We start from the raw sequence: 22737 nt of genomic DNA on the forward strand, positions 1-22737 counted from the left end.
AATCAGTGTTTACCTTATTGGCGTTCTTGAGGTGATCATAATACACTTCTTCAATGGCTTGGAAGTATATTACTCCTTTTAATTTAGCTTCATGCTTGTCTGCAATAACAGGTAGTGTTAAAATATCACCACTGATGGACTGGAAACATTAGCATTGCAGTATAATTATTACAATATTTATCTAGTTTTCAAATTACCTAAGACTAATTTGGGTAATTTAGGTGAAGTATAGCCCAGTTCTATACTGAAAAAACAACAAAAAAAGGAATCATCAGCCCAAACCTCAGGGACTAATTGACTTTGCCCAAGGCTCTCCAGCAAATCTGCAACAAAAGACAATTCAGAGCTACTGACAGTCAAGTTAGCACACAAAGTATAAACACCACTGACGCTGATACAAATTATCTCCTCACATTCTCCAGAACAGTGGTTGCCACGGAAACATTCATGTGTAGAGCAGTTGTAACGAAATTTGTTAGAAGGGTGTTTTTTGGACATAATTTAAAATACTATTCTACTTATATTCCTCTCCTATGAATTTCTTGTCCAGCATGCTTTTTCTCCTGTTCCCAGGAGAAAAGAGCTTCATGTCAATAATCTGATGTCCTTTCAATGCAGCATTTTCCAAACGGTTTCTAAGCTTTCATCAAATTTGCCATAAAAACCAAACGAAATCTCGAACAAAACAAAAACAATCAACCAACCAAACAGCATTCCTCTGTGATCTAATAAGTTCTTGAAATATTTTGTAATTTACACTCAGCGAAGATTATATAAAAGCACGCGAACATACTGAAGAATCTTAAAAGCGTGGATGAGACTGCAAAGAAACTCTATCGTACCCTGCTCGTGGGAGCGCAAAGAAGAAAGTTTTGGAAAGGCAGTTGGGAAAAACAAGCCAATTAAAAATGCGAACAATCCTCACTCAGCAATTCCACTCCTCAAACTTTACGGCACCAGAGCTACTCATGCGCACGCATGGATTTGTGTTCGTTACAGCAGAAGGCTGCAAAACACCTGCTCGATTTAACAGGGGACTGATTCAACCAGAGACCCGCCATGCAGTGGAATCCACACAGCCACGGAAATTCAAGACTAGATCTGCGTGTGCTTATCAGAAAAAAATCTTGAAATACTGTTACGTGAACAACGTTATAAACAGACTGAATAATTTGGTCCCAACTGTATTAAAGAAGAAAGAATACATATATATACTGAAAGATATAAATAACATGAATAGAGAAAATCTGAGAAGATATTATGGACTTAACAGTGGGAAAAGGTCAGAACTTTCGTGACGTGAAAAGACGTCCTTTTATATAGACTTCTGTTCTATTTTTAAGAATTTTATTCATGAATGTCCCTTTTGTACAACAACTAAAAGCTAGTCTGAAAAACAACCACCCTGAGAAGTTCAGTGGAAAATATAAAGCTGTTAAATTACATTTAACTCAGCATTTCTTCCTAACTTATTTGAGCGTGCTTGACCATGGGCCGCAGTATTTGTGTTTGTTTGTTTGTTTGTTTGTTCTGCTCTTCCTGGGGAAACACTGCTTTAATCCATACCACGTTCAGTGGGTATCCGTCAGTTTCTGTGAAAGAGGTCAGCGTATCTCTCAAATATTCCCTGGGAAGGATTCTGCGATGTTAATGGGAATACAGCAATACTTTATTTTCTGAAAACAGATGTAAAATAAAATCTGGAGATAAAAGTAAATCTTATCAGTGTTTCCAGGAGGCAGAAAACTGGGGAATGAAACTTGTGTTTGTAGGGCACTTCTTCTATGAGAAAGAGTTCCAAAAAATACTGGCCTCACAAGGACATAGTGACCTAAGAGAATCAAGAATGCTATTGTAAAGGGACACGATACAGCTACTCATTCAGTTTCCACAGCATGATCCCATCAATTTACAGATATATTTTCTGGGTCTCGGTTTTCTTTAGCGACTCTTCTAAGGGTAGCCAGTTACTATGGAGGCCGGGGGGATGATTAGCACAGGCTCATGACACTCTCAGCGTTCATGGGTCAGCTCCTTCACAAACATGGCGCCCATCTACCCGAGCACCAGCTGAAGGGAGGTGGCGTCTGGGGGTCTAGTCCAGCCTGCACTGCGATCTGTATGGCTTCCTGTGGACTGATCTAGTCCTGCACTTGGTGATGTTTGGGGAGAGTGGGGGTGGGAGTGAGGGGCGGACAAGCTAATGATGGTTGTAAACAGAGCTAAATGAACAGCATTTGTCAAACTAGGACTCACTGGCCAGTTCTATAATATGTAAATATTCAAAACCTGAATGAGGGGTGCCTGGGTGGCTCAGTCGGTTAAGGGTCTGCCTTCGGCTCAGGGGTCCTGGGATCGAGCCCTGTGTAGGGCTCTCTGCTCAGCAGGGAGTCTGCTTCTCCTTCTCCCTGACCCACCCCCTTGCTTGTGCTCTGTCTCTCGCTTTCTCTCTCTCTCTCTCAAATAAACAAAATCTTAAAAAAAATAAAAATAAAAACCCGAATGAAATATAATTTTTGCCTGTGTTATGTATTACAGTTCTGCGTAATCATTCATATACCAAAACGGTTTTGGTCCAAAAAATCGAAAACCGATCACCAAGAAGTTTGAAATTGGAAAAATGCATTTACACGGTCAGGAGCACAGGTTCTGACATGGGTCAGAGGAAGGAAGGGGAACTGAGCAACCTACAAGGGAAAGAAGGAAGTAAGGCCCTCAGAGAAGAGAAGCAGAGAGGAAGAGTGAAGCTCCTTTGTCTGAAGCTGATCATTCAAATTTTATTTTTGGAAAATTCTGGGTGAGATTGTGGAGACTAGCACAGCACAAAGTTTTGTTTATGGATTTTGCAGACACTAAACTGGCATTTCTCATTAAACTAGCATCTTTTCTGTGGTACTAACTGAAGAGAACATCTCTGGATTCTCATTAAACATGAGCTCAGAAAGCCCGAGAGAGGCAAGCGGGGAACCCCTGAGGGTCAGGCCATTTGCTTCAGGCCGCTGGCCGCTGCATGAACTGAAGCCCCCCACACACCCCTGCCCCTCCTCACCCCAGTTCTGGGGCCCCACAGCCAGTGTTTCCCCTCTTTCACGTGCTTCTTGGTCCCTCACACTTCTCTTCATAAACATATCCTGACTCACACTATAGATGAAGGGACGGGATGGTTTTATCTTACTTATGACATCGATGCAACCATTTCTAACAGTCTCATACATGCTGGTACCGTCACCACAGAGACGGTCTCTTCACAAGCGCTGACATGATAGTACTTTTCTTCAGTTGTTGAAGAGAGCAGACTCTACCTGCACTGACGACGGACGTGTTTCCTAGGGGACCCGGGAGACTTCTAAGTACAGCAGTTACAGCCATAGTCCTGTATTTTTCAAAGACTCAGTAGGGTACGTTTCTCATAATCCACCATTTAAGAATCCAAAAAGATTTCAGTCACTTAATAAATACTTACTTGTTCCCTTGTTCACGGATGAGCTTTACCCTCTGCTTCAATAACCGTGCTAGTTTATAAACTCGAGCTGAGGGACTGTCAGCCAAGGCTGCCTAATTGTGTGTGACTTAAATAGGGCAGATGACCATAAATAAATAAACAGAAACCTTTTTCCTGGCCTCGTGGTTTAAAAGTCAATATTTTGGTCTAAAAAGAAAAATCCCATTTACTACTTATTTGGACTTCAGCTTATTTCAGAACTAGAAGCGACGAATTCACACTTTTTAAAAAGATTTTATTTATTTATTTGACAGAGACAGCACAAGCAGGGAGAGCATCAGGCAGAGGGAGAGGGAGAAGCAGGCTTCTCACTGAGCAGGGAGCACGATGCAGGGGTCAATCCCAGGACCCCGGGACCATGACCTGAGCTGAAGGCAGACGCTTAACCGACTGAGCCACCCAGGTGCCCCATGAATTCACATTTTTTAAATAACATAGAGTTTTTATTATTTCTCTGTTATTTAAATAACATAGAGTTTTTATTATTATATTTTTATTATTTTATTATTAGAGAGGAAATGCATATCAGGGGGACTATATAACCTGAATATAAAATAATACATACCCACAAAGCTAAGATTGCCATTAATTCTATTACTTACCAACTCATTCGTCCTGATGTTTATTACCTTTGCTCTTTAACAGAGAATTCCTGATTTGAATATATCGCTGAGGGGTTTTCTTCTCACTCACCTGCGTAATAAGAGAACGTGCGCTTGTTCCGGTCAAAAACAAACCATCGTTTTTTCCAAGTTTTAATTTTTCCACCCATTTTGATAAGGAATCCTCGGCAGGTCTTTTCTGTGATCGACACGTGATAACAGGTATCGATATTGTGGCCAGCAGTCTCCACATGGCTTCGCAAATCAAAGTCCTCCTTCCGGACAGGCAGATAGCGTGTCAGAGGTCGAGCCTGGAAAAGCACAGACCCATGTCATATACAGCTAATGATTCGTTTCATTTCAGGTCACAGATGTTTAGGAACAGACGTGCACTGAAAAGCCTAAGCATTACAATGTCCATGTGATTCTGAGAACTTAAGATGAACATTATCCTTTGGAGTTTAAAAAAGTGTACAGTATTTTAAGAAGGAGGCTACAATATGCGGGGGGGGGGTGGATAAACTCAGGAGAATAGATTCTACTCCTTGAAATGGACAGATGAGAACATGGGGAAATACCATTAACCTTAGCTTTCTTTCTTTCTTTTTTTTTTTTTTAAAGATTTTATTTATTTATTTGACAGAGAGAGACAGCCAGCGAGAGAGGGAACACAAGCAGGGGGAGTGGGAGAGGAAGAAGCAGGCTTCTAGCAGAGAAGCCTGATGTGGGGCTCGATCCCACAACACCGGGATCACACCCTGAGCCGAAGGCAGACGCTTAACGACTGCGCCACCCAGGCGCCCCAGCCTTAGCTTTCTAAGAGGTACTTAGCACTTAAAAATAGGGAGTCACAACAGGCATGAAGTTCCCTGGGCTGCCTCCTACAGATGAGGACTCCTCCTCTGTGAAGTTCCCTGCACTTCTGCCGATACAACCTAACATGTCCTTAAATAATCTCAGACATGACCTGAGTGGTGAACATTATTTAGTAAGCGCACCACCGCCCACCCAAAGCTATACACGTGGGCTGACACACACTTTCTGATAGAAATCAAAGGCAGAGATGTAGGTTTTGAAAAGCGAAGCTAAAGTAACGTAAGCAGTAGGATCAAAGCTGTACCGGATGGGCTGCCCAATGAGCAGATACGGACGAGATGTACAAAGATGTCTTTTATTTTACTATGGCTGGAAGAAAGGTTCATCTAATCTAGGAAGCACGTTATCGCCATGGGTCATATTTCTAAAATGGCATTCCAGTTTATTCTGTTAAATAACCCTACCCCTTTGCCCTGGGGAAAATGACCTAAATATATACTTGGAGTCAAATCTTATAATTGGGATTAAAGTAGAATTATGCTTTCTGGTTTGGCTTCAAATACCGAACAGGTATGGATGACCTTCCCTGTGAATCATAATTTGGCCGATGGTAGACATAATGAAATAAAATGAACGTGTTTTCCTTTGTACTTTTCTTCAATATTTTGCCTTTGATTCTGTGGTATTTGACTTCAGACAGATGTCACAGCCTTACAGATACCTCAAAACACACAGAGTCCTCAAGATAGTCTCTCACTGGGGCGCCTGGGTGGCACAGCGGTTAAGCGTCTGCCTTCGGCTCAGGTAGTGATCCCGGCGTTTTGGGATCGAGCCCCACATCAGGCTCCTCTGCTAAGAGCCTGCTTCTTCCTCTCCCACTCCCCCTGCTTGTGTTCCCTCTCTCGCTGGCTGTCTCTCTCTCTGTCAAGTAAATAAATAAATAAATAAAATCTTAAAAAAAAAAAAAAGATAGTCTCTCACTGCTGTGCTATCCAACTCCCAGCCACTATAAAGAATAAGGGAAATAGCACCTTTTATGAAGTCTAGTAAACCTTGGTAAAATGGGTTTGAACTTTACATTAAGAGGCCTGCATGAAATTTATTTTTGTTTCTCAGCAAACATACATTATGTAGGCAGCTTTAGTGACAGAGATTCAAACTCTACAATAAGCAAGAGGGGAAGTTAAAGGAAATGGGTGGTTTTCCTGAGTTTTGCTTGAGTTCAGTAACCTTGCACACGCGTGTGGGGACGGCTGTAGCAAAGGGGACATGTGTGACAATACAGTGGTTAGACAACCAAACCAAAACAGAAAACCCACCAACACTACCAAGAAATTGGGTTGGTAAAATATTTTGTCCTGGAGTGTCTGCTTCCAAAAATGGCTTAATAGAACCTCTTCTCTTCCTCAACCAAAGGTTTTAGTCTGGGTGTTGTATTTGTTTTCAGGAGCAAGTTCAGCTGCATTTTTCAAAGCTGCTCAGAAAAACATGCTCCTTTTAAATACACCACAAAAAAAAAAAAATGGGTAGAAGAAAAAATGCCTCACCCATTAAAATGTTCCATGCGTGACTAGAGAAAAGCGTCATTTGGTTAGTAGGTCCCCAAAAGTTTTGAGATAAACATACATTTTTTGGTCTCTGAACCCCCATCTGTGTCTTAGCAGTCACATGTCAAGGGCTGCTGACTGAGGTGCCCAGCAAGGTGTCTTGACAAGCACGACTGTCTTCTAAAGAATGACCACCAGGGGGCGACCTATTGCAATCCATCCACATTGTCCCACCAACCTGTGCCCTCTGTTTCTCCCTTATTTTTACTTCCTTTTCAATTAACTTCTGCCGCTGGCTAGTTTCTTCCTGCAGTCGTTTTTCCAGGAGTTCTCGGCGTCGTTTTTCTTCTTCCAGAGCTCGTTTCTTGGCTTCCATTTCCCGTTCCTAAATGTTATTATGCAGAACAAATTTTAGGACATGCTGGTTACACTTGAATGATTCTAACTAATGGAAAAAGAAACTTCTCAGTAGACAATTGCTGGTTTTATAGCCTGGGTTCTTGCAATAGACCACCTAGACTAAAATCATTTCTCACGTAGTCTTCAAAATCATCCCACATAGAAATGCAACCACCACATTTAATTAACAATTGAATATTTAGTGAAAATCCGGCTTGTGGTATTTAGTCATTTCATATGGATGACCACCACTCTCCCACTTTTCATAAAAAAGGATCACAAATTGTCACCCAACACTAGTCATGGCAGTTAGCCCTTCTTTCCGTGGCCGTCTTCTAACTGAAGGCCATCAATCTTGGTCCTTCCGGTTCCTTTGTTGTCTGCGGCTTCCTGGCCGAAGCTCGGTCACAGAGGAATCTCACAGAGAAGTCAGCAGAGGAAAGGAGGGGCCCTTTAAGGCAGGATGCAAAGGCATTCGGGGGGATTCCTAAGGAAGTTCAGATTCTCGCTTGAAATACAGTCACAGTAACGTGGGATTTTAAATATTACAATAGCACAGTTCACACCAGCTGGCAAGGAAGGGAGAGTCCATAAAGATATGACATTCCTCCTTGTTCCTTGGCAGGCAAACAAAGTGGCCATCAAAGGGAAAAGACAATACAAAGCACTCATTTCAGTCAACGACGTTGACACTATACATATTACAAATTACAAAAAATTGTAGTGCAGTCAGGAGGCTTAGAAATCCTCTCTGCCACCCTTACTTTTAAGATAAAAAAAAAAAAAAAAGAGGCCAAAAGGGTTGAGTGACTACTCCCAAGATCATATTGCTTCTCAGGCCCCAGGACAGTTTCCTGTCACGTGCAGGCAGGATGAACCATTGCCTCACTGACCTCCCGCATAAAGACAACATGCCTACCCTGGATTCAAGCAGCCGGGTCTTCTCTGCATGAGCCTGCTTCAAAAGTCTCTCCATTTCTTCTATTCTGGCAATATTTGAAGTGCTGGCACTGAAGAGAACACAAAGGCCTCTCAAGAATATTGCTTGAGATTGATGTCTCTTGAAATACATACGCATACATGGGCACGCACGCACACAGCTTCCAGAAAGGTGCACGACACAATCCAATGTCATTTAAAGGATGTTACTTAGGAGAGTCATTGGCCTGAACAGGCCAGTGAGTTCAGCTCTGAAAATGTAGGTGACATTGACTCACCTCAGTTTAGAAGACAAAATATAGGCAAGGAAGATAATACCAAAGCGGAGTGCTTTACTCATAAATAAATAAACCCAAACTAAATCTTACAAAGTGTGTTCTCAAAATGCTTTTCCCAGAGTCTAAAAATTATGGACCGTGGGAGGCTTTCCCGTTACTTTAATTGTTCAGAGATACCGGGCCAATAAGACCATCCCCAAAGTTCAGTGTAGATGACACCTGTGATTTGAAGTCACTTTATTTGGTTTGGAAATGGGTCCCCAGCTGCTTTTTTGCTGTGCCTTTAAACATGTGGACATTTTAGGGGGTGCCTGGCTGGCTCAGTTAGAATATTATGTGACACTTGATCTCTGGGTCATGGGTTTGAGCCCCACATTGTATATAGAGATTACTAAAAAAAAAATACACACACACACACACACACACACACACACGTGGACATTTTATTTCTTATGTGATGATGCCAATTAAAAAAAAAAAAACACCTTCTCTTAAAAGTGCAACAGAAGTGTGGTGGCTAGTTTTGTCCATAACACTCATCCACCATACTGATGAGGAACCTTCATGAAGGGAATCAAGAGCCTCAAAAGAAATGCATCTTGAGAAAGACATCATGCACATAAATGAAGGAAAAACACAAAAGAAATAAAAGCTGCAAGAACAGTTAGGGTAAGTAACTAAAAGAGAAAGCAAATAACATGGCAATGTTTAACACTAACCAGAAATGTTATTTTTCTCTTACATTTCATTTGAGTGTTCTGGAAAAAAGGGCATGACCTAGGTCAAAACTTCTTTACTCTGATGTTCCAGCATAGAGAACCAATGTTATTTCCTACGCATATACACTTATATAGCCATTTAATATACGCTTCTTTTCTAGACTCTCTTGGGGTCAGAAAGGCTTTTGTTCCTGCATCTTCCATAGCCTGGCACACAGTAGGGACTCAAGTCTGATGCATTTATATAAAAATGAATTCATACGAAAACAAAATGGGTAATTCTTAGTATAGTCTCCCCAAATTATATTGTTGATCAACTCAAGCCTACAATGTTTCAAACATAGGGCTAAATTCCCTTACCGAGATAAATGGCCACAGTAACCAGGCCACATGGTTTATCTTAAAATCAGTAGCAGCAGTGTTACAGCAGCTTTATTCCTAATTGCCAGAATTTGGAAGCAACCAAGATCCCCTTCAGTAGGTAAATGAATAAACCATAGTGCTTCCAGACAATGGAATATTATTTAGCACTAAAAAGAAATGAGCTACCAAGCCATGAGGGGACACGAAGAAACCTTAAACGCATATTATTCAGTGAAAGAAGCCAATCTGAGAAGGCTACATTCTGTATGATTCCAACAATATGACACTCTGGAAAAGGCAAAACCACACACACAGTAAAAAGATTAGTGGTGGCCAGTGGTTTGAAGTGGGGAGTGGAAGGGAGGAAAGAATGACTATGCAGAGCACAGAGGATTTTCAGGGCAATGAAAACCCTCCGTATGACCTATAATGATGGATACTTGACATTGTACATTTGTCCAAACCCATAGAATGCACAACATCAAAAGTGAACCCAGTTGTAAACTCTGGACTTTGGGTGATAATAATGTATCCATATAGGTTCATCAATTGTAACAAGTGCAGCACTCTGGTGGGGGATGTTAACAATGCGGGAGGCTGTGCGTGTGTGGGGACAGGGGGATATGGAAACTCTCTGTATCTTCTTTTCAATTTTGCTGTGAACCTAAGACAGCTCTAAAAAAATGTCTTTTAGAAAAAAAAATCAGTACTTCCAGCCCCATTACAAAATGCATCCATCCAGGAAAGGGACAGTCTTAGGACTGTTGTCTCCCTAGAAGCTTAACTAATCTCTGTACTTTGCAGGGTTACATGGGGCCAATTTTTAGCCAGGTGTGTTCTCCTGATAGAGAACAGTTCATTTCTATGAACTGTTGGGGGGGGGTTATACAAAAGGGTAGGTTCTGTTCTCTTCAACCAGTAAGAATTAAAGAAAAAAATCTTTAATTTTTGTGCAGGAAGGTGTATTCCTCTTTATTGAGAACAGCCAAGGTCATAGAGGTTAAGTGGCACACTTCATCAGCTCAACTAAGAAAGCCAAAGACAAACATTAGGCCCTGCAATCGCGCAGTATCGTGTTTATGTTCGATAGTGTTGTCTGTGACATCAGGTATATGTCTTATGTCTCCTATTGATTTGGAAATAAATAATTTGATTTCACTAGGTCTCAGGTCTTAAAAACTCACCAATTAAAAAAAAAAAAGCACTCACCAAGAGTCTAACCCCCATCTGTCCTTTAGTTCTTTCTAGAACATACTCATTTTTCATCTAGTTTGTGCCGGAACATTGTCAGCTATAGAAAACTTACTGTATCCATTCCTTCCTTGTTTGGACAACATTGTTAGAATGTTGATACTTAAGTTGAATCAAAATCTACCTTCCTACAGCTTCCATTCACTGGCCTAAGTATGACCTTGAGCTCCATGAAACCTATCCGGATGAATTGGTTGGAAATAACTTCGTTAGAAACAAATATTTTCAGTTCATGATTTTTCATATATCTGTAATTTGGGCACATCCTGGGGGCAAGTTTTCAAATAGTTATCTGTCTTTAAATATTTCTGTTAAGTTTTTAGAATTTTTCAGAGGGTTTTGCATTTATTTTATAATATTTATAATTAATTTCCTGCCAATTATATTCAATTTGGCAATATTTCCATAAATGTCTTAACTTTTGCTCCAAAGGAACTCAATCTTCTGAAAATATTTGATAGAAAATACATGTTAATGTTTACCACCTCCCGTCTTCATAACCCGTAGGCACCTAAAGTCAGCTACTTTTTCAAGCTACATTTTATATACTTCTAAATCTACTTTGGTTATTTTGTATAAAAAATAATTTGTATCCACGGAGCCCCCCTTTTGCTATTTTTTATTTTAACATTTCCTTGACATGTAAACCACTTTTATTTAGCAAAACTCCTGCTGCTCTGTGAGACTCTGTCACCACCATTTTTACTTTTTTGTCCCATCAGAGTTGCACCTACACTGAAAAGCAAAGGCTGCTGCAATGGGAATGTAGGGAAAAGTCTAGGCTTGTCATACCATGGCATCCATGGCAGATGCCAATGTCAGCAAGTGAAATGCTGAGCACCTGCCATGCAAAAGGAGAGTCCGAAGTCCCTGAAGATAAGCCTGATGATGCATTACTTAGAACACAACACTCATCTTTGCTTTCTCAAGTACATCCAAATTACAAGAGGAGTCATGTTTCTTTCCATTGCTCCAACTTCTGACCTTCTTCAAAAGGCAGGCACACATTTCTGATCTCGCATGTGATTGCTGTAAGGATGCTGGTGATACTGAGTCATCGGGTCATTAACAATATAAAGATGACTAGTTTTGGAGACTTTTCCTACTCAGTTGTGTTCTGCTATTTGTCAACTGAAGAGTTCTTTGGGTATCTGACCAACTTTGGTAAAAACCATATTCATAAAGAAAAACAAAACTTCCTTCTGTCAAGGGTAAAGGATTTTAGCAGATTTTAGGTTTTTAGGGCCTTTTAGAATATTTTATAGGCAAAGGCAAAAACAGAAAAAAAATTAAAAAAAGAAAAGCAAAGAACAATGGCATACAAGAAATAAGTAAGCAAAGCAAAACATAATAAAACTAACTGGAGCAAAACAAAATTCTCCATAAAGACACATAAAGCTTTTCCAAGACTGCCATCAGTGCACCAGAATTGCCATCAAATGGAGCCAGGGGGCACCTGGGTGGCTCAAATTGGTTAAGCGTCTGCCTTTAGCCTGGGTCATGACCCTAGCGTCTTGGCATCGAGCCCCATATCGGGATGCCTGTTTAGTGGGGAGTCTGCTTCTCCCTCTGTCCCTGTCTCTGCTCCTTCTCTCTCTTTCTCTCACTCAAATAAATAAATAAAATCTTAAAAAAAAAAAATGAAGAGCCAGTATCCCAGAATATTTATTTTCAATTAATCTTTTCAATTATTTTTTCAGCTTTAGCAAATTGTTACTCCTCATAAAATGTCTAGCCTTTCTCTGTTCAGTAGCTCCTAGAATATTATAGGAACACGACAAGCCCCTGGACCCTTCCTAACCATTTCTCACATGGTATGATACATCCAGTCCCTTTGACAGTTGGCTGCCCCCACCCCCCATCACTTTGGCTTTTCTCTATCTCTTCTGAAAGAACTCCCTCGAATAAAATGCAGACACTGAGTGTTGACTATCTAAGGTAAAAAGCAGAATACGAACTTTTGCCTAAAATGAAGAAATGTGAAGCATCTGAAATTCAGATGAAAGCATCCCTTAGACCCAAGTTCAGCCACGGACTGCTCTCCACTCCATAGCCAGTCTTGTTCCCGCCCCACATGCACACTGTGGGCATTTAAGCTATAATGAAGGATCAAGTTCCCCCAACATTTTCTCCAAGTATGAGCACAAGGCCAGGGCTTGGTAAATTAGTAATAGCAATTGTGATAATAACATATCATTGTAGGCAGTATGCAGAACACGACACGGTCTAAGCCAAGTCAGTAATTTCAGCAGAATAGAGGTTTTATGCAGAATTGACTCTCAACTGCCATTTTCTATGACCCAAGACCTGTTTTCTTAGCTTTTTGTTTGTTTGTGGTGTAAGTAATGATGCTGAAAAAGCAAACACATCGTCCGACTCAAGTAACCTGGTAGACACAAAAATGACGTCTCAACAAAGAGCGAAGGGCCAATGTACCCACAGCTCTGAGTAATTCTAATTCTACAAATGGCTCCTTGTGACATAATAAACCACAAGACTAAGTTTCTGTCACTAGAATTTCAGCATGGAGTTACCACTTTAATATACATATCATTTCAGGGTATTTTAATACGTAGCTTAAAAAAAGTCTCACATCGTGAGAATGTTTTAGTCCTTTCTTTCTTCTTCTACCTGATTTCAAAAAGTTCTCATTTAGGACGTGTTGTCGTAGTATACATCCCAAACCTTAGTTTCTTATTACCCATTTGCCTCATGTTTATCATATTATTTTCCATCATAATAGTGGATACAAGCTTATCTTAGGGTAGCATGAATTTTTTAAAGTAGATGGGATACAGAAGCAACATGTTTGTTTCTCTCTCTCTCTCTTCCTTTTATACCAAACCTTTTACAGGTATCTTCTACTTAGCCTTCAATTTTTTTGACATTCAGAGGATCGGACGGTACAATGAAATAAATACTACTGGTAATTTCTGACCACGGTGACTGGTTATCTGTGATTGCTAGTGCCACTGGGTCAGGTGTGTGTGAACTAAGGACACAAAATAATCGTGGTCATGTATAACTACCCGCCAGGAACGCTCCACAGTGATGCTGTCCTCTCCATTTGGCACATGTAGTGGAATCAGTCTCATTCTCTACCTCCGGAAACCATGTTAAGAAAAAGCAACCAGGCAAGCAAATAAAAGTAATTCCGTTCTTGCTCTGTCACGGTGCTTAAGTGTCCGGATCTGAACTTGTAATGCTTGGTAATTATAATCAAAGTGGATCCTTTCTGGGTAATATCCTCTACCCATTGCTGCACTGCTGCTTTCACCGTCACTAAATATGAGAGACGGGGAGTGATCATTTGAAGGGATGAGTATTTACTTTCAATTTTTGGAGGGAAGAAAGAGGCAGGGAGTAGAAAAATGCCAAGACAGGAAAATGCTTAGAGTGTATTTCTTTACTAACGATGGCTCAGAAATAGATACACAGGGGCGCCTGGGTGGCTCAGTTGGTTAAGTGTCTGACTCTCGGTTTTGGCTCAGGTCATGATCTCCCAGTCGTGGGACTGAGCCCTACGTTGGGCTTGGTGCTCAGTGTGGAGTCTGCTTGAGATTCTTTCTCCCTCCCCCTCTGCCCCTCCCTGTTCTCTCATTCAAATAAATAAATAAAAATCTTAAAACAAATAGATAAATAAAAGGTCAGGCTATCAAGAGTTCACCAAAGACATATTGGTATAAAATGTTCACAATTACTTGAGAAGAGGGGAGAATAGTCTGCTGTTTTCAAAATAACGACTAAGTACCAAGTGCCACAGAAGCATGGGCGTCCCGCTGACCCTGGGAATTTGTGTTCTCAGTCTTCATGCCCATCTTTATTCCTCCTGTCACCCTGCTATCATAGTTGTTGGGTGGCTGACTTTTGTTTGTGCCTTGTTATTCAGAAGCACCACATTTGATGGGTCAGTTTACGGTCATTTACGAACAACTGCTCAACATTCTAGGCTATCTGTCCTGAGCACGTCCACTCCGGCACTCTGGCCCGGCTCGGACAAGCTCAGGGCAGCAGGCGTCTCAGAGCACCTTCAGTGCCAGACAGTTTGCTGCCCGGCCCTTCCACGCGCTCAAGTGTCTCCTTGCCACACAGTCGTGTGAAACTTTTTAAAAAGTGAGCTATTGCACCTTTTAATGTTGAATAACGTGAAACGCAAATCCTTCTAACCTGAAATAATAATGGCAGGCCCCCAAAAAGCTTTATTCTTTAAAAAAAAAAAAAAAATTATTTATTTATTTTTAGGTGGGGAGGTGCCGTGGGAGAGAGAGAATCTCAGGCAGACTCCGCCGCTGAGTGTGGAGCTGATGCAGGGCTCGATCTCATGACCTGGAGATCATGACTTGAGCCAAAACCAAGAGTCAGACACTCAACTGACTGAGCCCCCCAGGAGCCCCCAAAAGCCATTTTTATCATTACATAATGTCCTCTTTTTTTTTTTTTAAGATTTTATTTATTTATTTGACAAAGAGCCAGTGAGAGAGGGAACACAAGCAAGGGGAGTGGGAGAGGAAGAAGCAGGCTCATAGCAGAGCAGGTAGCCTGATGTGGGGCTCGATCCCAGGACCCTGCGATCACACCCTGAGCTGAAGGCAGACGCTTACCAACTGACCCACCCAGGCACCCCCATAACGTCCTCATTTAATTTAGGTCATTCCCATGTGACAAGCAGCAATACAATTCTTTTTTTTTTTTTAAGATTTTATTTATTTATTCGACAGTGATAGAGACAGCCAGCGAGAGAGGGAACACAAGCAGGGGGAGTGGGAGAGGAAGAAGCAGGCTACCAGCAGGGGAGCCTGATGTGGGGCTCGATCCCATAATGCGGGGATCACGCCCTGAGCCGAAGGCAGATGCTTAACGACTGCGCCATCCAGGCGCCCCAAGCAGCAATACAATTCTTTTTTTTTTTTTTTTTTTTTTTAAATATTATGCTTTTCTTTGTATAGGATTTCTATCTTTCTTGTTTAAAGATTTTATTTATTTATTTGACAGAGAGAGAGACAGCCAGCGAGAGAGGGAACACAAGCAGGGGGGAGTGGGAGAGGAAGAAGCAGGCTCCTAGCAGAGGAGCCTGATGTGGGGCTCGATCCTGTAACGCCAGAATCACGCCCTGAGCCGAAGGCAGACGCTTAACCGCTGTGCCACCCACGCGCCCTAGCAATACAATTCTTATTGTTGCTTTATTATTTTCCCCCAGAGACTCCATTGCTTCTCTTATAGAATATATCCAATAATTTTAATATTTCACCCATTAATGCCAAATGAAAATACACTGTATACTTTATGTACCACAGAATGTAACATCTGTCTTCTCCTTTTCCCCCACCCTTAAAATTTTCTGGCTATAATGTTTGGTTACAGTTGAGTTTCATATTCTTTTCATTTACGAAACATTAAATAACCCAAAGCTAAGTACACCTTGCTGATATTACTTTCCCTCTCTCTCTGTCATTCTCTTATTGTAGGTGAGGGGAGAGCAAATTACTCAAATCTTTGAAAAGAAATAAATTATATTTACATGATGGTAATTTTCCATCAAAATGTTTTAAAATTCATCCTTGCCTTATATTCAAGAAACAACCCGTCCATTGCACAGACTAGCAAGCAGATCAGGACCAAGAGCATTCTGTGATCTGCTTCAAGGAGCACGATTGTAGCCCAAAGAGCACAAGCATTCCTGCTTCCAGTCTGGGGCTTTAGTCCAATAGAGGGAAGTTTGTGGATGGCAATCATCCAACTAGACATTTGCATTTGGGACACACAAGTGCTCAATTAACATTTATGGAATATTGGATGTTTCTAAGGTTGAAATCATAATGGTTCTCAGCCAATTAATCAAACAAAATTAAAAATATGACAAAATTGAAAATATGGCCATTTTACTGTATCCTGAGGTATTTATTCAGCCAACAATTGCTAAATACCTACTATCTGCTCAGATCTCTGCTGGCTGTAGAAACCAAAAGATAATTAGCCATTCTCCTTGACATTGATGAATTCACCAGTTAATTACTGAAGAAAAAATTTTATACTGCCATGTGATCAGTGATATAATAGAAAAAAGAATCAAGTGCAATGGAAACACAGAAGAAAAAGGCCCTAAAGGAGAAATTTTCATGAGTTTCCAACTTAAGTTGAAGCCTAAAGGACGAGGAAAGTTTCTCCAGGCTCAGACGGGAGTAGGGGATGGAAACGGTAAAGCTATTTACAATGCCAGGCACTACCGGTGCTCAGTAAGTACAGATTGAGTGACTACACAAACGGAAGGATATATTGACCGTAGACAGTGTGGTGCTGGTAAATCAGCTCTCTGGAGGGAAATAAAAACCCTGATATACAGCAAATGTTCATTTCTGTGGAGTATATACTCCCACCATGGCCAATTTCAAACTACCAACGTGACATCACTGATCCCACTTAGGTGGAAATATGCGCATTGGCACTTGCCAGCTAGTATGAGCCAACGCCAGCCCACTGTTGCCTCCAGAGCACTCTAAGAGTATTTGTGGAATGAAGGAGCCTATAAATAAATGAGTGAAGAAACTATTTGATTCCAGGCCTGGGGCCAATATGGTCAAAGGCACAGAGGTTTGAGTATTCATCACGCTCTCAATTAATAAGAAGCCCTGTGAGGCGTATCAGGAGGAGAAAGTGAATGGGAAGTTGGGAAGGATCCAGAATGCAGGCTCTAAGGCATGACTTTACTCAAAGGGGAGTAGGGCATCATCAAAGCTTTTGAAGGGGCAGAGTCCCAGGACGAGATCTATATTTTAGGTGTGCCTTTAGCCGTAATTCCATAAGACCATCTTTGCTTGCCTCAAAGTAGGAACACACATGTAGATGGCTAAATCCTTACAAAAATTTTAATATGTGAAACAGCTAAAGCCTTCTTTTTAATGAAACGGAAGTGTAAGAAATCCTTCAAAGTTCTTACTATACTGTCGGAAATGATTTCTTCATTCAATCAAAAGGAGTCCTAATGAGACTTGGAGTCAGCCAACAGAGGCAAATGAATTTTGAAGCACAGTATCCACAAAAACTCAAATGTAAAGAAATAGAGTACAGGAGAAAAGCGGATTATACGGTATCTGACTGGCTAAGTCACACACGACACAGAGAAATTATTTTCAAAGGCTGCCATGACACTCAACCCTCTTCCACACCGTAGGCTGGTTATGCTTCAGAAATCTGGGCTTGTATATATTCACTGCTCCAAACTGATGACTGTACTTTTGGAAGCCAGCAGGTGCTTTTCTACACTGGAAACCTTAACCGTGAGCACATCTTACCTGGAGATATTGTCAGGTGAGCAGGCCGAGATGCTGGTCTCCATGCTATCGGAGCTGTCTAGGCTCAAAGTATCAAAGGCCTGGTCCTTGTAGCTGTGATCGGGGTAGTGGAAACTGTTCAGGTAGACATTTGATTCAGATGCTGTGCGGTTGTAAAATTCAGAAGATTTCTGCCTTTGTCCTTCACTCATCTGTTGGTGATTATACCCTAAGGAAAGAGCCATAAATGTGTTAGTATGCCGCATTTTCTAGTCTTAGATCTTCTGAGACTCAAACCAGCAACCCAAAACATCTGCCTATGAAACTTGGACCTTGGCCTAATTTGTTTTGAAGCCAAGAAGACCAAAGACACAGCATCATGCCCAGTGCAAGCAAGAGTTTCAAAGAGGTGGTCTTAGGAGTGATCTTTTCAGTCGTGGATCATCTCACATTTTCCTTTGCCATTCCCACAAATCAGCGCAACTGAGAATACATCAGCACACACAAAAACAAAACAGGCAAAACCAAAACAAAACAGAAACACAATTAAAGGCCCTGTATCTTCTAAAAATGGCTGGGTTCAAGTGAAGCAAGATGACTCGTGGTGACAAGCAACAGCTGGGTCTTAGCGCAGTCACTTCTCCAACAGTATTCAAATTTAAGGAATACTCGATCTGGTCACAAAACAGGGGTAGACCATCCAGGTGCAGGATTTAAGAATCTTGTATCTCACTCATATTATCACTAACACTTTCAATCCGGTAAAAATCCAAACTGCACGTCTTTTCTCATCCTTCGTTTTTTTCAATTTTCCTTGCCCTCCAATTATTCACAGTCAACAATCCTCCCCAGGCGCAGTCCTCCTAATTACTGTATACAGAGCTCTCCTCTTCCACCTTAGCTGTCAGCCCTCAGCTAGTTGATGGTAGCCAACCGTACGAAAATGTAGATCTCACATCACTAGCAGCAAAAGTACCACCAATAAGAGGCTTTTTCCATACCCTGGGACTTGGTCAGCTGGCCTGATAGGTCATTAGCTTTACTTTGTGTCATTGCTATGGCTTGCTAGCTGCTGGCTGATTTGGGGAAATGCAAATCGAATTATTCTTCCTTTCCATTCTCTATTTACCATACACTCAGGAAGCAGTGATTGTACTGATAAACCAATTCCTCAACTCACTCTGGCCAGCAGTGGTTTGCAATCCCTTTCTCCCTCATCAAATTTACTACAGATCCATTAAGAATTTGTGATTGGACCATTCGAATTTTGCCTCTCTCCTTGCTCTTCCTACCTCCGATGAGGCTTTTAATTGGTAATGAAATGGTCAAAAAAGCAGCCAGAGGGTGGGAGGATTCCAAACAGCTTCCTCAGCTGTCAGCTGAGCATTCCCATTCAAAAGCAAAGCCACATCCATGAGACTTTAACAAAGCATGTAAAATGATTTTAGGACCGTGGGGAGTTTGCACGCCAAACTCTTTGGAGGTGTTTTAAATATCACAGTGCAAATAGGTTAGTTCTGAGGATAGAATTTCTGGGGAAATAACTTTCCTTAATATAAGCTGTAATTATAAATTATAAATACACACATAAGAGCCACATATCACCTAGCTAAGGGAAGATGCAGCACAAAAAAGCACACCACGACATTTTCGATAGAAGGCCATTAATTGTAGCGATTAACGCAGAAAGCATTAAGTGATGCCAGTACATTCATAAGCGTGGAGCTCGTGCCTTTAAAAAAAAAATCATTACTCAGATATTTACCTTTGATACTTGAACTTTTGGAATTACTAATTGCTCCTTTTAAATTGTTTCCAGTTATTATGAAAAGGAGGGGGACAAAAACAAAACAAAACAAAACAACACCAGAAGTTATTTGAAAAAGTCCCACATGTACCTTTCTTTATGCTTTCAAAAAAGCCTTATTGGCAAAGAAAACTTCGACACTGGCACCGACAATGTGGGAGACATTTCCTAGTGTTAGTATGAAAACCAAATCCCTAACAGACAGCCGCGTAATTTAAAACATCCGAGAATTATCGCCTCGGCACTGACATGAAGAAAGGCGAGTCCCTATAATGCCACTAACGCCTTCTTGGAAAAGCAGAGGAGACGGTGGGTTCAGATCTTCCACGATTTTTTGCTTTTTGAAAGTATCGCAGAATAAGAAAACGAACTTACACCCTTCAGGTGAAGTAGACAGGACACTAAAAATGACTTGAAAATTTCAGACGTGGGCACATTGGCCAGCAGCATGAAACTGTGTATGGTGCTAAGGACTGCGAACATAAACCCCCAGATCACCCCATTATTCGTCAAAGTTAGCTCTGTGGCTGAAAGAACCTTCCACCATTCTGGCAGTAGGATGAGTGAGTACCTTAGATTTTCAGGGCAATTTACGTGAAAGAGGCTGCCGCTAATGAGCAAGTATTTCTGGCGCAGGCTTTTGGTTTCCTGTGGCTCCAGGGCGAGTGAAAATGTTCTACCTCCTGGAGAGGCTCGTTCCTCCCAACTGGCAATCCTTTACTAATCACAGTGAATTCAACAGCCACCTGGCTTAGCCTCTGCCCTCCTAACGACTTCAAAAAATTAAAGTTACCTCTGCAATCACAAATAAAGGCCTGGACCACTTCGCTGTAATCCTGGAATTGCATCCGTGCGATTCCAAAGAGCTGGTTTTGGGACTTAGGCTCTGGCCTGCCTCCAAAGGTATGGAAACTTCTGATGGAGGAAACACCCCAGGACAGCAGCAGGACCAAACAAGGGTACCCCGGGAGGAGGTTCAAGAAGAACTGCTCCTGAGGCTAGGTAACCCCAGAACAGGTGCAAGCTATCCCGGGCAGGGGGACACATGTGTTCTCATCACCACGGGATCCCCATTTATTTAGTATGGGGATGTCATGAACTAAAGAGCCACTGGATCAATTCATTTTCTCATCGATAAATTCCAGTTTCAGCGGCGGCTAAATAAGGGAGTGGAATGCATCTGCGGTCTGGGGTGGGGCAAAGTGCGTGCACCGGGAAAAACGAGACTTTCCCAGTCCCTGAGACGACTGGTTTGTTTTTGTTTTTGTTTTTAAATTATGTAGTAGGAATAACATTCAGCAGTGGGACAGCAACTAGAAAGCAAAGAGGGCCTTGTAAATGCTCTAAATCCTTTCTATCCAGGCAGAAATAGCCAATGGAGGGGAAGTTACAAGATTTGTAAAGTGAGAGCTGACAATATCGAAGGATCGTCACTCAGCAGAGCACAGGCAAGGAACCCGAACCCACTCAACTCTTGTCACTGTCCAAGAGAGCCAGTACAGCGGACATGCGAGGCCCATTTCTTCTCTTCCTTCTTCTCCTCCCCCTACCCCCTTCTCCTTCTCCTCCTTCTTCTTCATGCCTATCTATGAATTCTGGCTAATTACACCTGAAAACTCCTTTGTGATTTAACTACTGTGCATTTGTAGGATATATAGTTTTGCCAATATCTTCCAAATGTGTGTTGTTTCCTTCCTTTTTTTTTTTTTTTTTTTTTTTTTTTTTTTTTTTAAGACAGGGAGAGGGGCAGGGCAGAGGGATAGAGAGAATCTAAGCAGACTCCAAGTCCAGGGCAAGCCCAACACAGGGCTTGATCCCACAACCCCGGGATCATGACCTGAGCCAACATCAAGAGTCAGACGCTTAACCAACTGAGCCACCCAGGAGCCCCGTGTTGTATACTTTAAATGGTTATCTGGGCTTAATATAGAAAATGAGATTAAAACTTAAAACTATAATCTGGGTTTAAGAAGATAAAATTAATCAGTCTTTCCGACAAGTTAGCCTATCAGAGCTCACCTGCTGAGAAATTCATTCTTCCTAACCATAGTCCACAGCCCGGAGACGAAGGTACAGGACGAGTCATGGATGAAGGAGGGGAAAGATGGAGAAAGGGAGAAAGAGACAAGATCAAAAAGGATGACAGGGGACCAGAAAAATACACATTTCCAACATGCTATCGTTGACAGTGTTAGTGACAACACCAGATTAACAAGACGAGATGGATGTTCACATCTCTAGATTATATTTGAGTTCACAATGAGGAACTGGAGAAGTTAAAAAGTAATAATAAGCTTATGATACATGCATACAGTTAGTCAACAACATTTGGAAATAAACATCTTTCACACATATTCACCAGCCAGAAAACAGGGAGAATAAAAACGAGATCATAGCAATAAAACAGCTCTTTTCCCCAAGCAGACAGGAACAAATGGTTTTTAAGAGCTCAGGTTTATAAAATGCCATTCAATTATTTGAAGCACCATCCATCAAACTTCATATAACCAGTGCGCCCTCTGACACCCCATGTCTCTGCCGCCTGGCCCCCGTAACAAGCGTCTTATTTATTCAAGCCAGTCATGCAAACTGGTCTTCATTCTGCCCGAGGTCTGTCCTCTAAAATAGGCTCACATGGAATAAATGAGGAGGAGCGTCCTAAATCCTTCCCTCCTCCGCTAGCCAGACTTACTGATACCTGGCCTTTCAAAGGAGAAACCTCCTGTTTTACACTTAGCCTATATGCATGGCAGTGCCCACTCTTATCTTTATCTAGCTTCTGAGTCTTGCAAAACAATGCTCCCCCCACCCCACACTCTTGTTTCCTGCAGGGTCTGACCTTGTAACACAAAAAAACAAAACAAAGGGGCTCCTGCAGCTGCCTGTGAAAGCACAGCAGCTGGGCTCAGGATTGTGTTACCAGTGAACTAACGTGCAACAATTTTTCTCTATTGTGTAAAAGGAACAGATTCTTAGGCTAAAAATCCACTACTTTACAGTTTCAAATCCGATCATTTCTTAAGATGACTTAACAATGACCTTTCACTATTTGCTGAAAACAAAAAACACGACGCAAGGAGGTTGCCATACCTTTCTTGGACTTTCCTGCATTTAACAGAAGACAAAAGGACAAAGATTTCATTCATTCTAGAGCTTACAAAGGAACAGTTCACAAGTTGTACCAAAGCCAATAACCATTACAACATTAAGAGCTGAGTTCCTGGCTCTCCGCTTTAAAGTCTGCTC

General features: G+C 41.5%; 1 protein-coding gene across 25 annotated transcripts in view; it reads right to left on the bottom strand.

Moving 5' to 3' along the window:
- PHLDB2 (pleckstrin homology like domain family B member 2) overlaps positions 1 to 22737 on the bottom strand; it is a 209545-nt gene that overhangs the window by 2429 nt on the left and 184379 nt on the right. For 11 of the 25 annotated variants that reach the window (XM_057306812.1, XM_057306816.1, XM_048215202.2 and 8 more), the window contains 7 exons: positions 21511 to 21531; positions 19450 to 19485; positions 17706 to 17913; positions 7786 to 7876; positions 6706 to 6852; positions 4196 to 4415; positions 14 to 99 (listed from right to left, as the gene is read on the bottom strand). In XM_057306812.1, coding sequence (XP_057162795.1) covers positions 14 to 99; positions 4196 to 4415; positions 6706 to 6852; positions 7786 to 7876; positions 17706 to 17913; positions 19450 to 19485; positions 21511 to 21531 — 809 coding nt within the window. The remainder of the gene's footprint in view (positions 1 to 13; positions 100 to 4195; positions 4416 to 6705; positions 6853 to 7785; positions 7877 to 17705; positions 17914 to 19449; positions 19486 to 21510; positions 21532 to 22737) is intronic. The other 14 variants (XM_048215211.2, XM_048215208.2, XM_057306815.1 and 11 more) reach the window with 2 other exon arrangements.

The sequence above is a fragment of the Ursus arctos genome, unplaced genomic scaffold (genome assembly GCF_023065955.2).
Source record: "Ursus arctos isolate Adak ecotype North America unplaced genomic scaffold, UrsArc2.0 scaffold_4, whole genome shotgun sequence".
NCBI lineage: Eukaryota > Metazoa > Chordata > Mammalia > Carnivora > Ursidae > Ursus > Ursus arctos.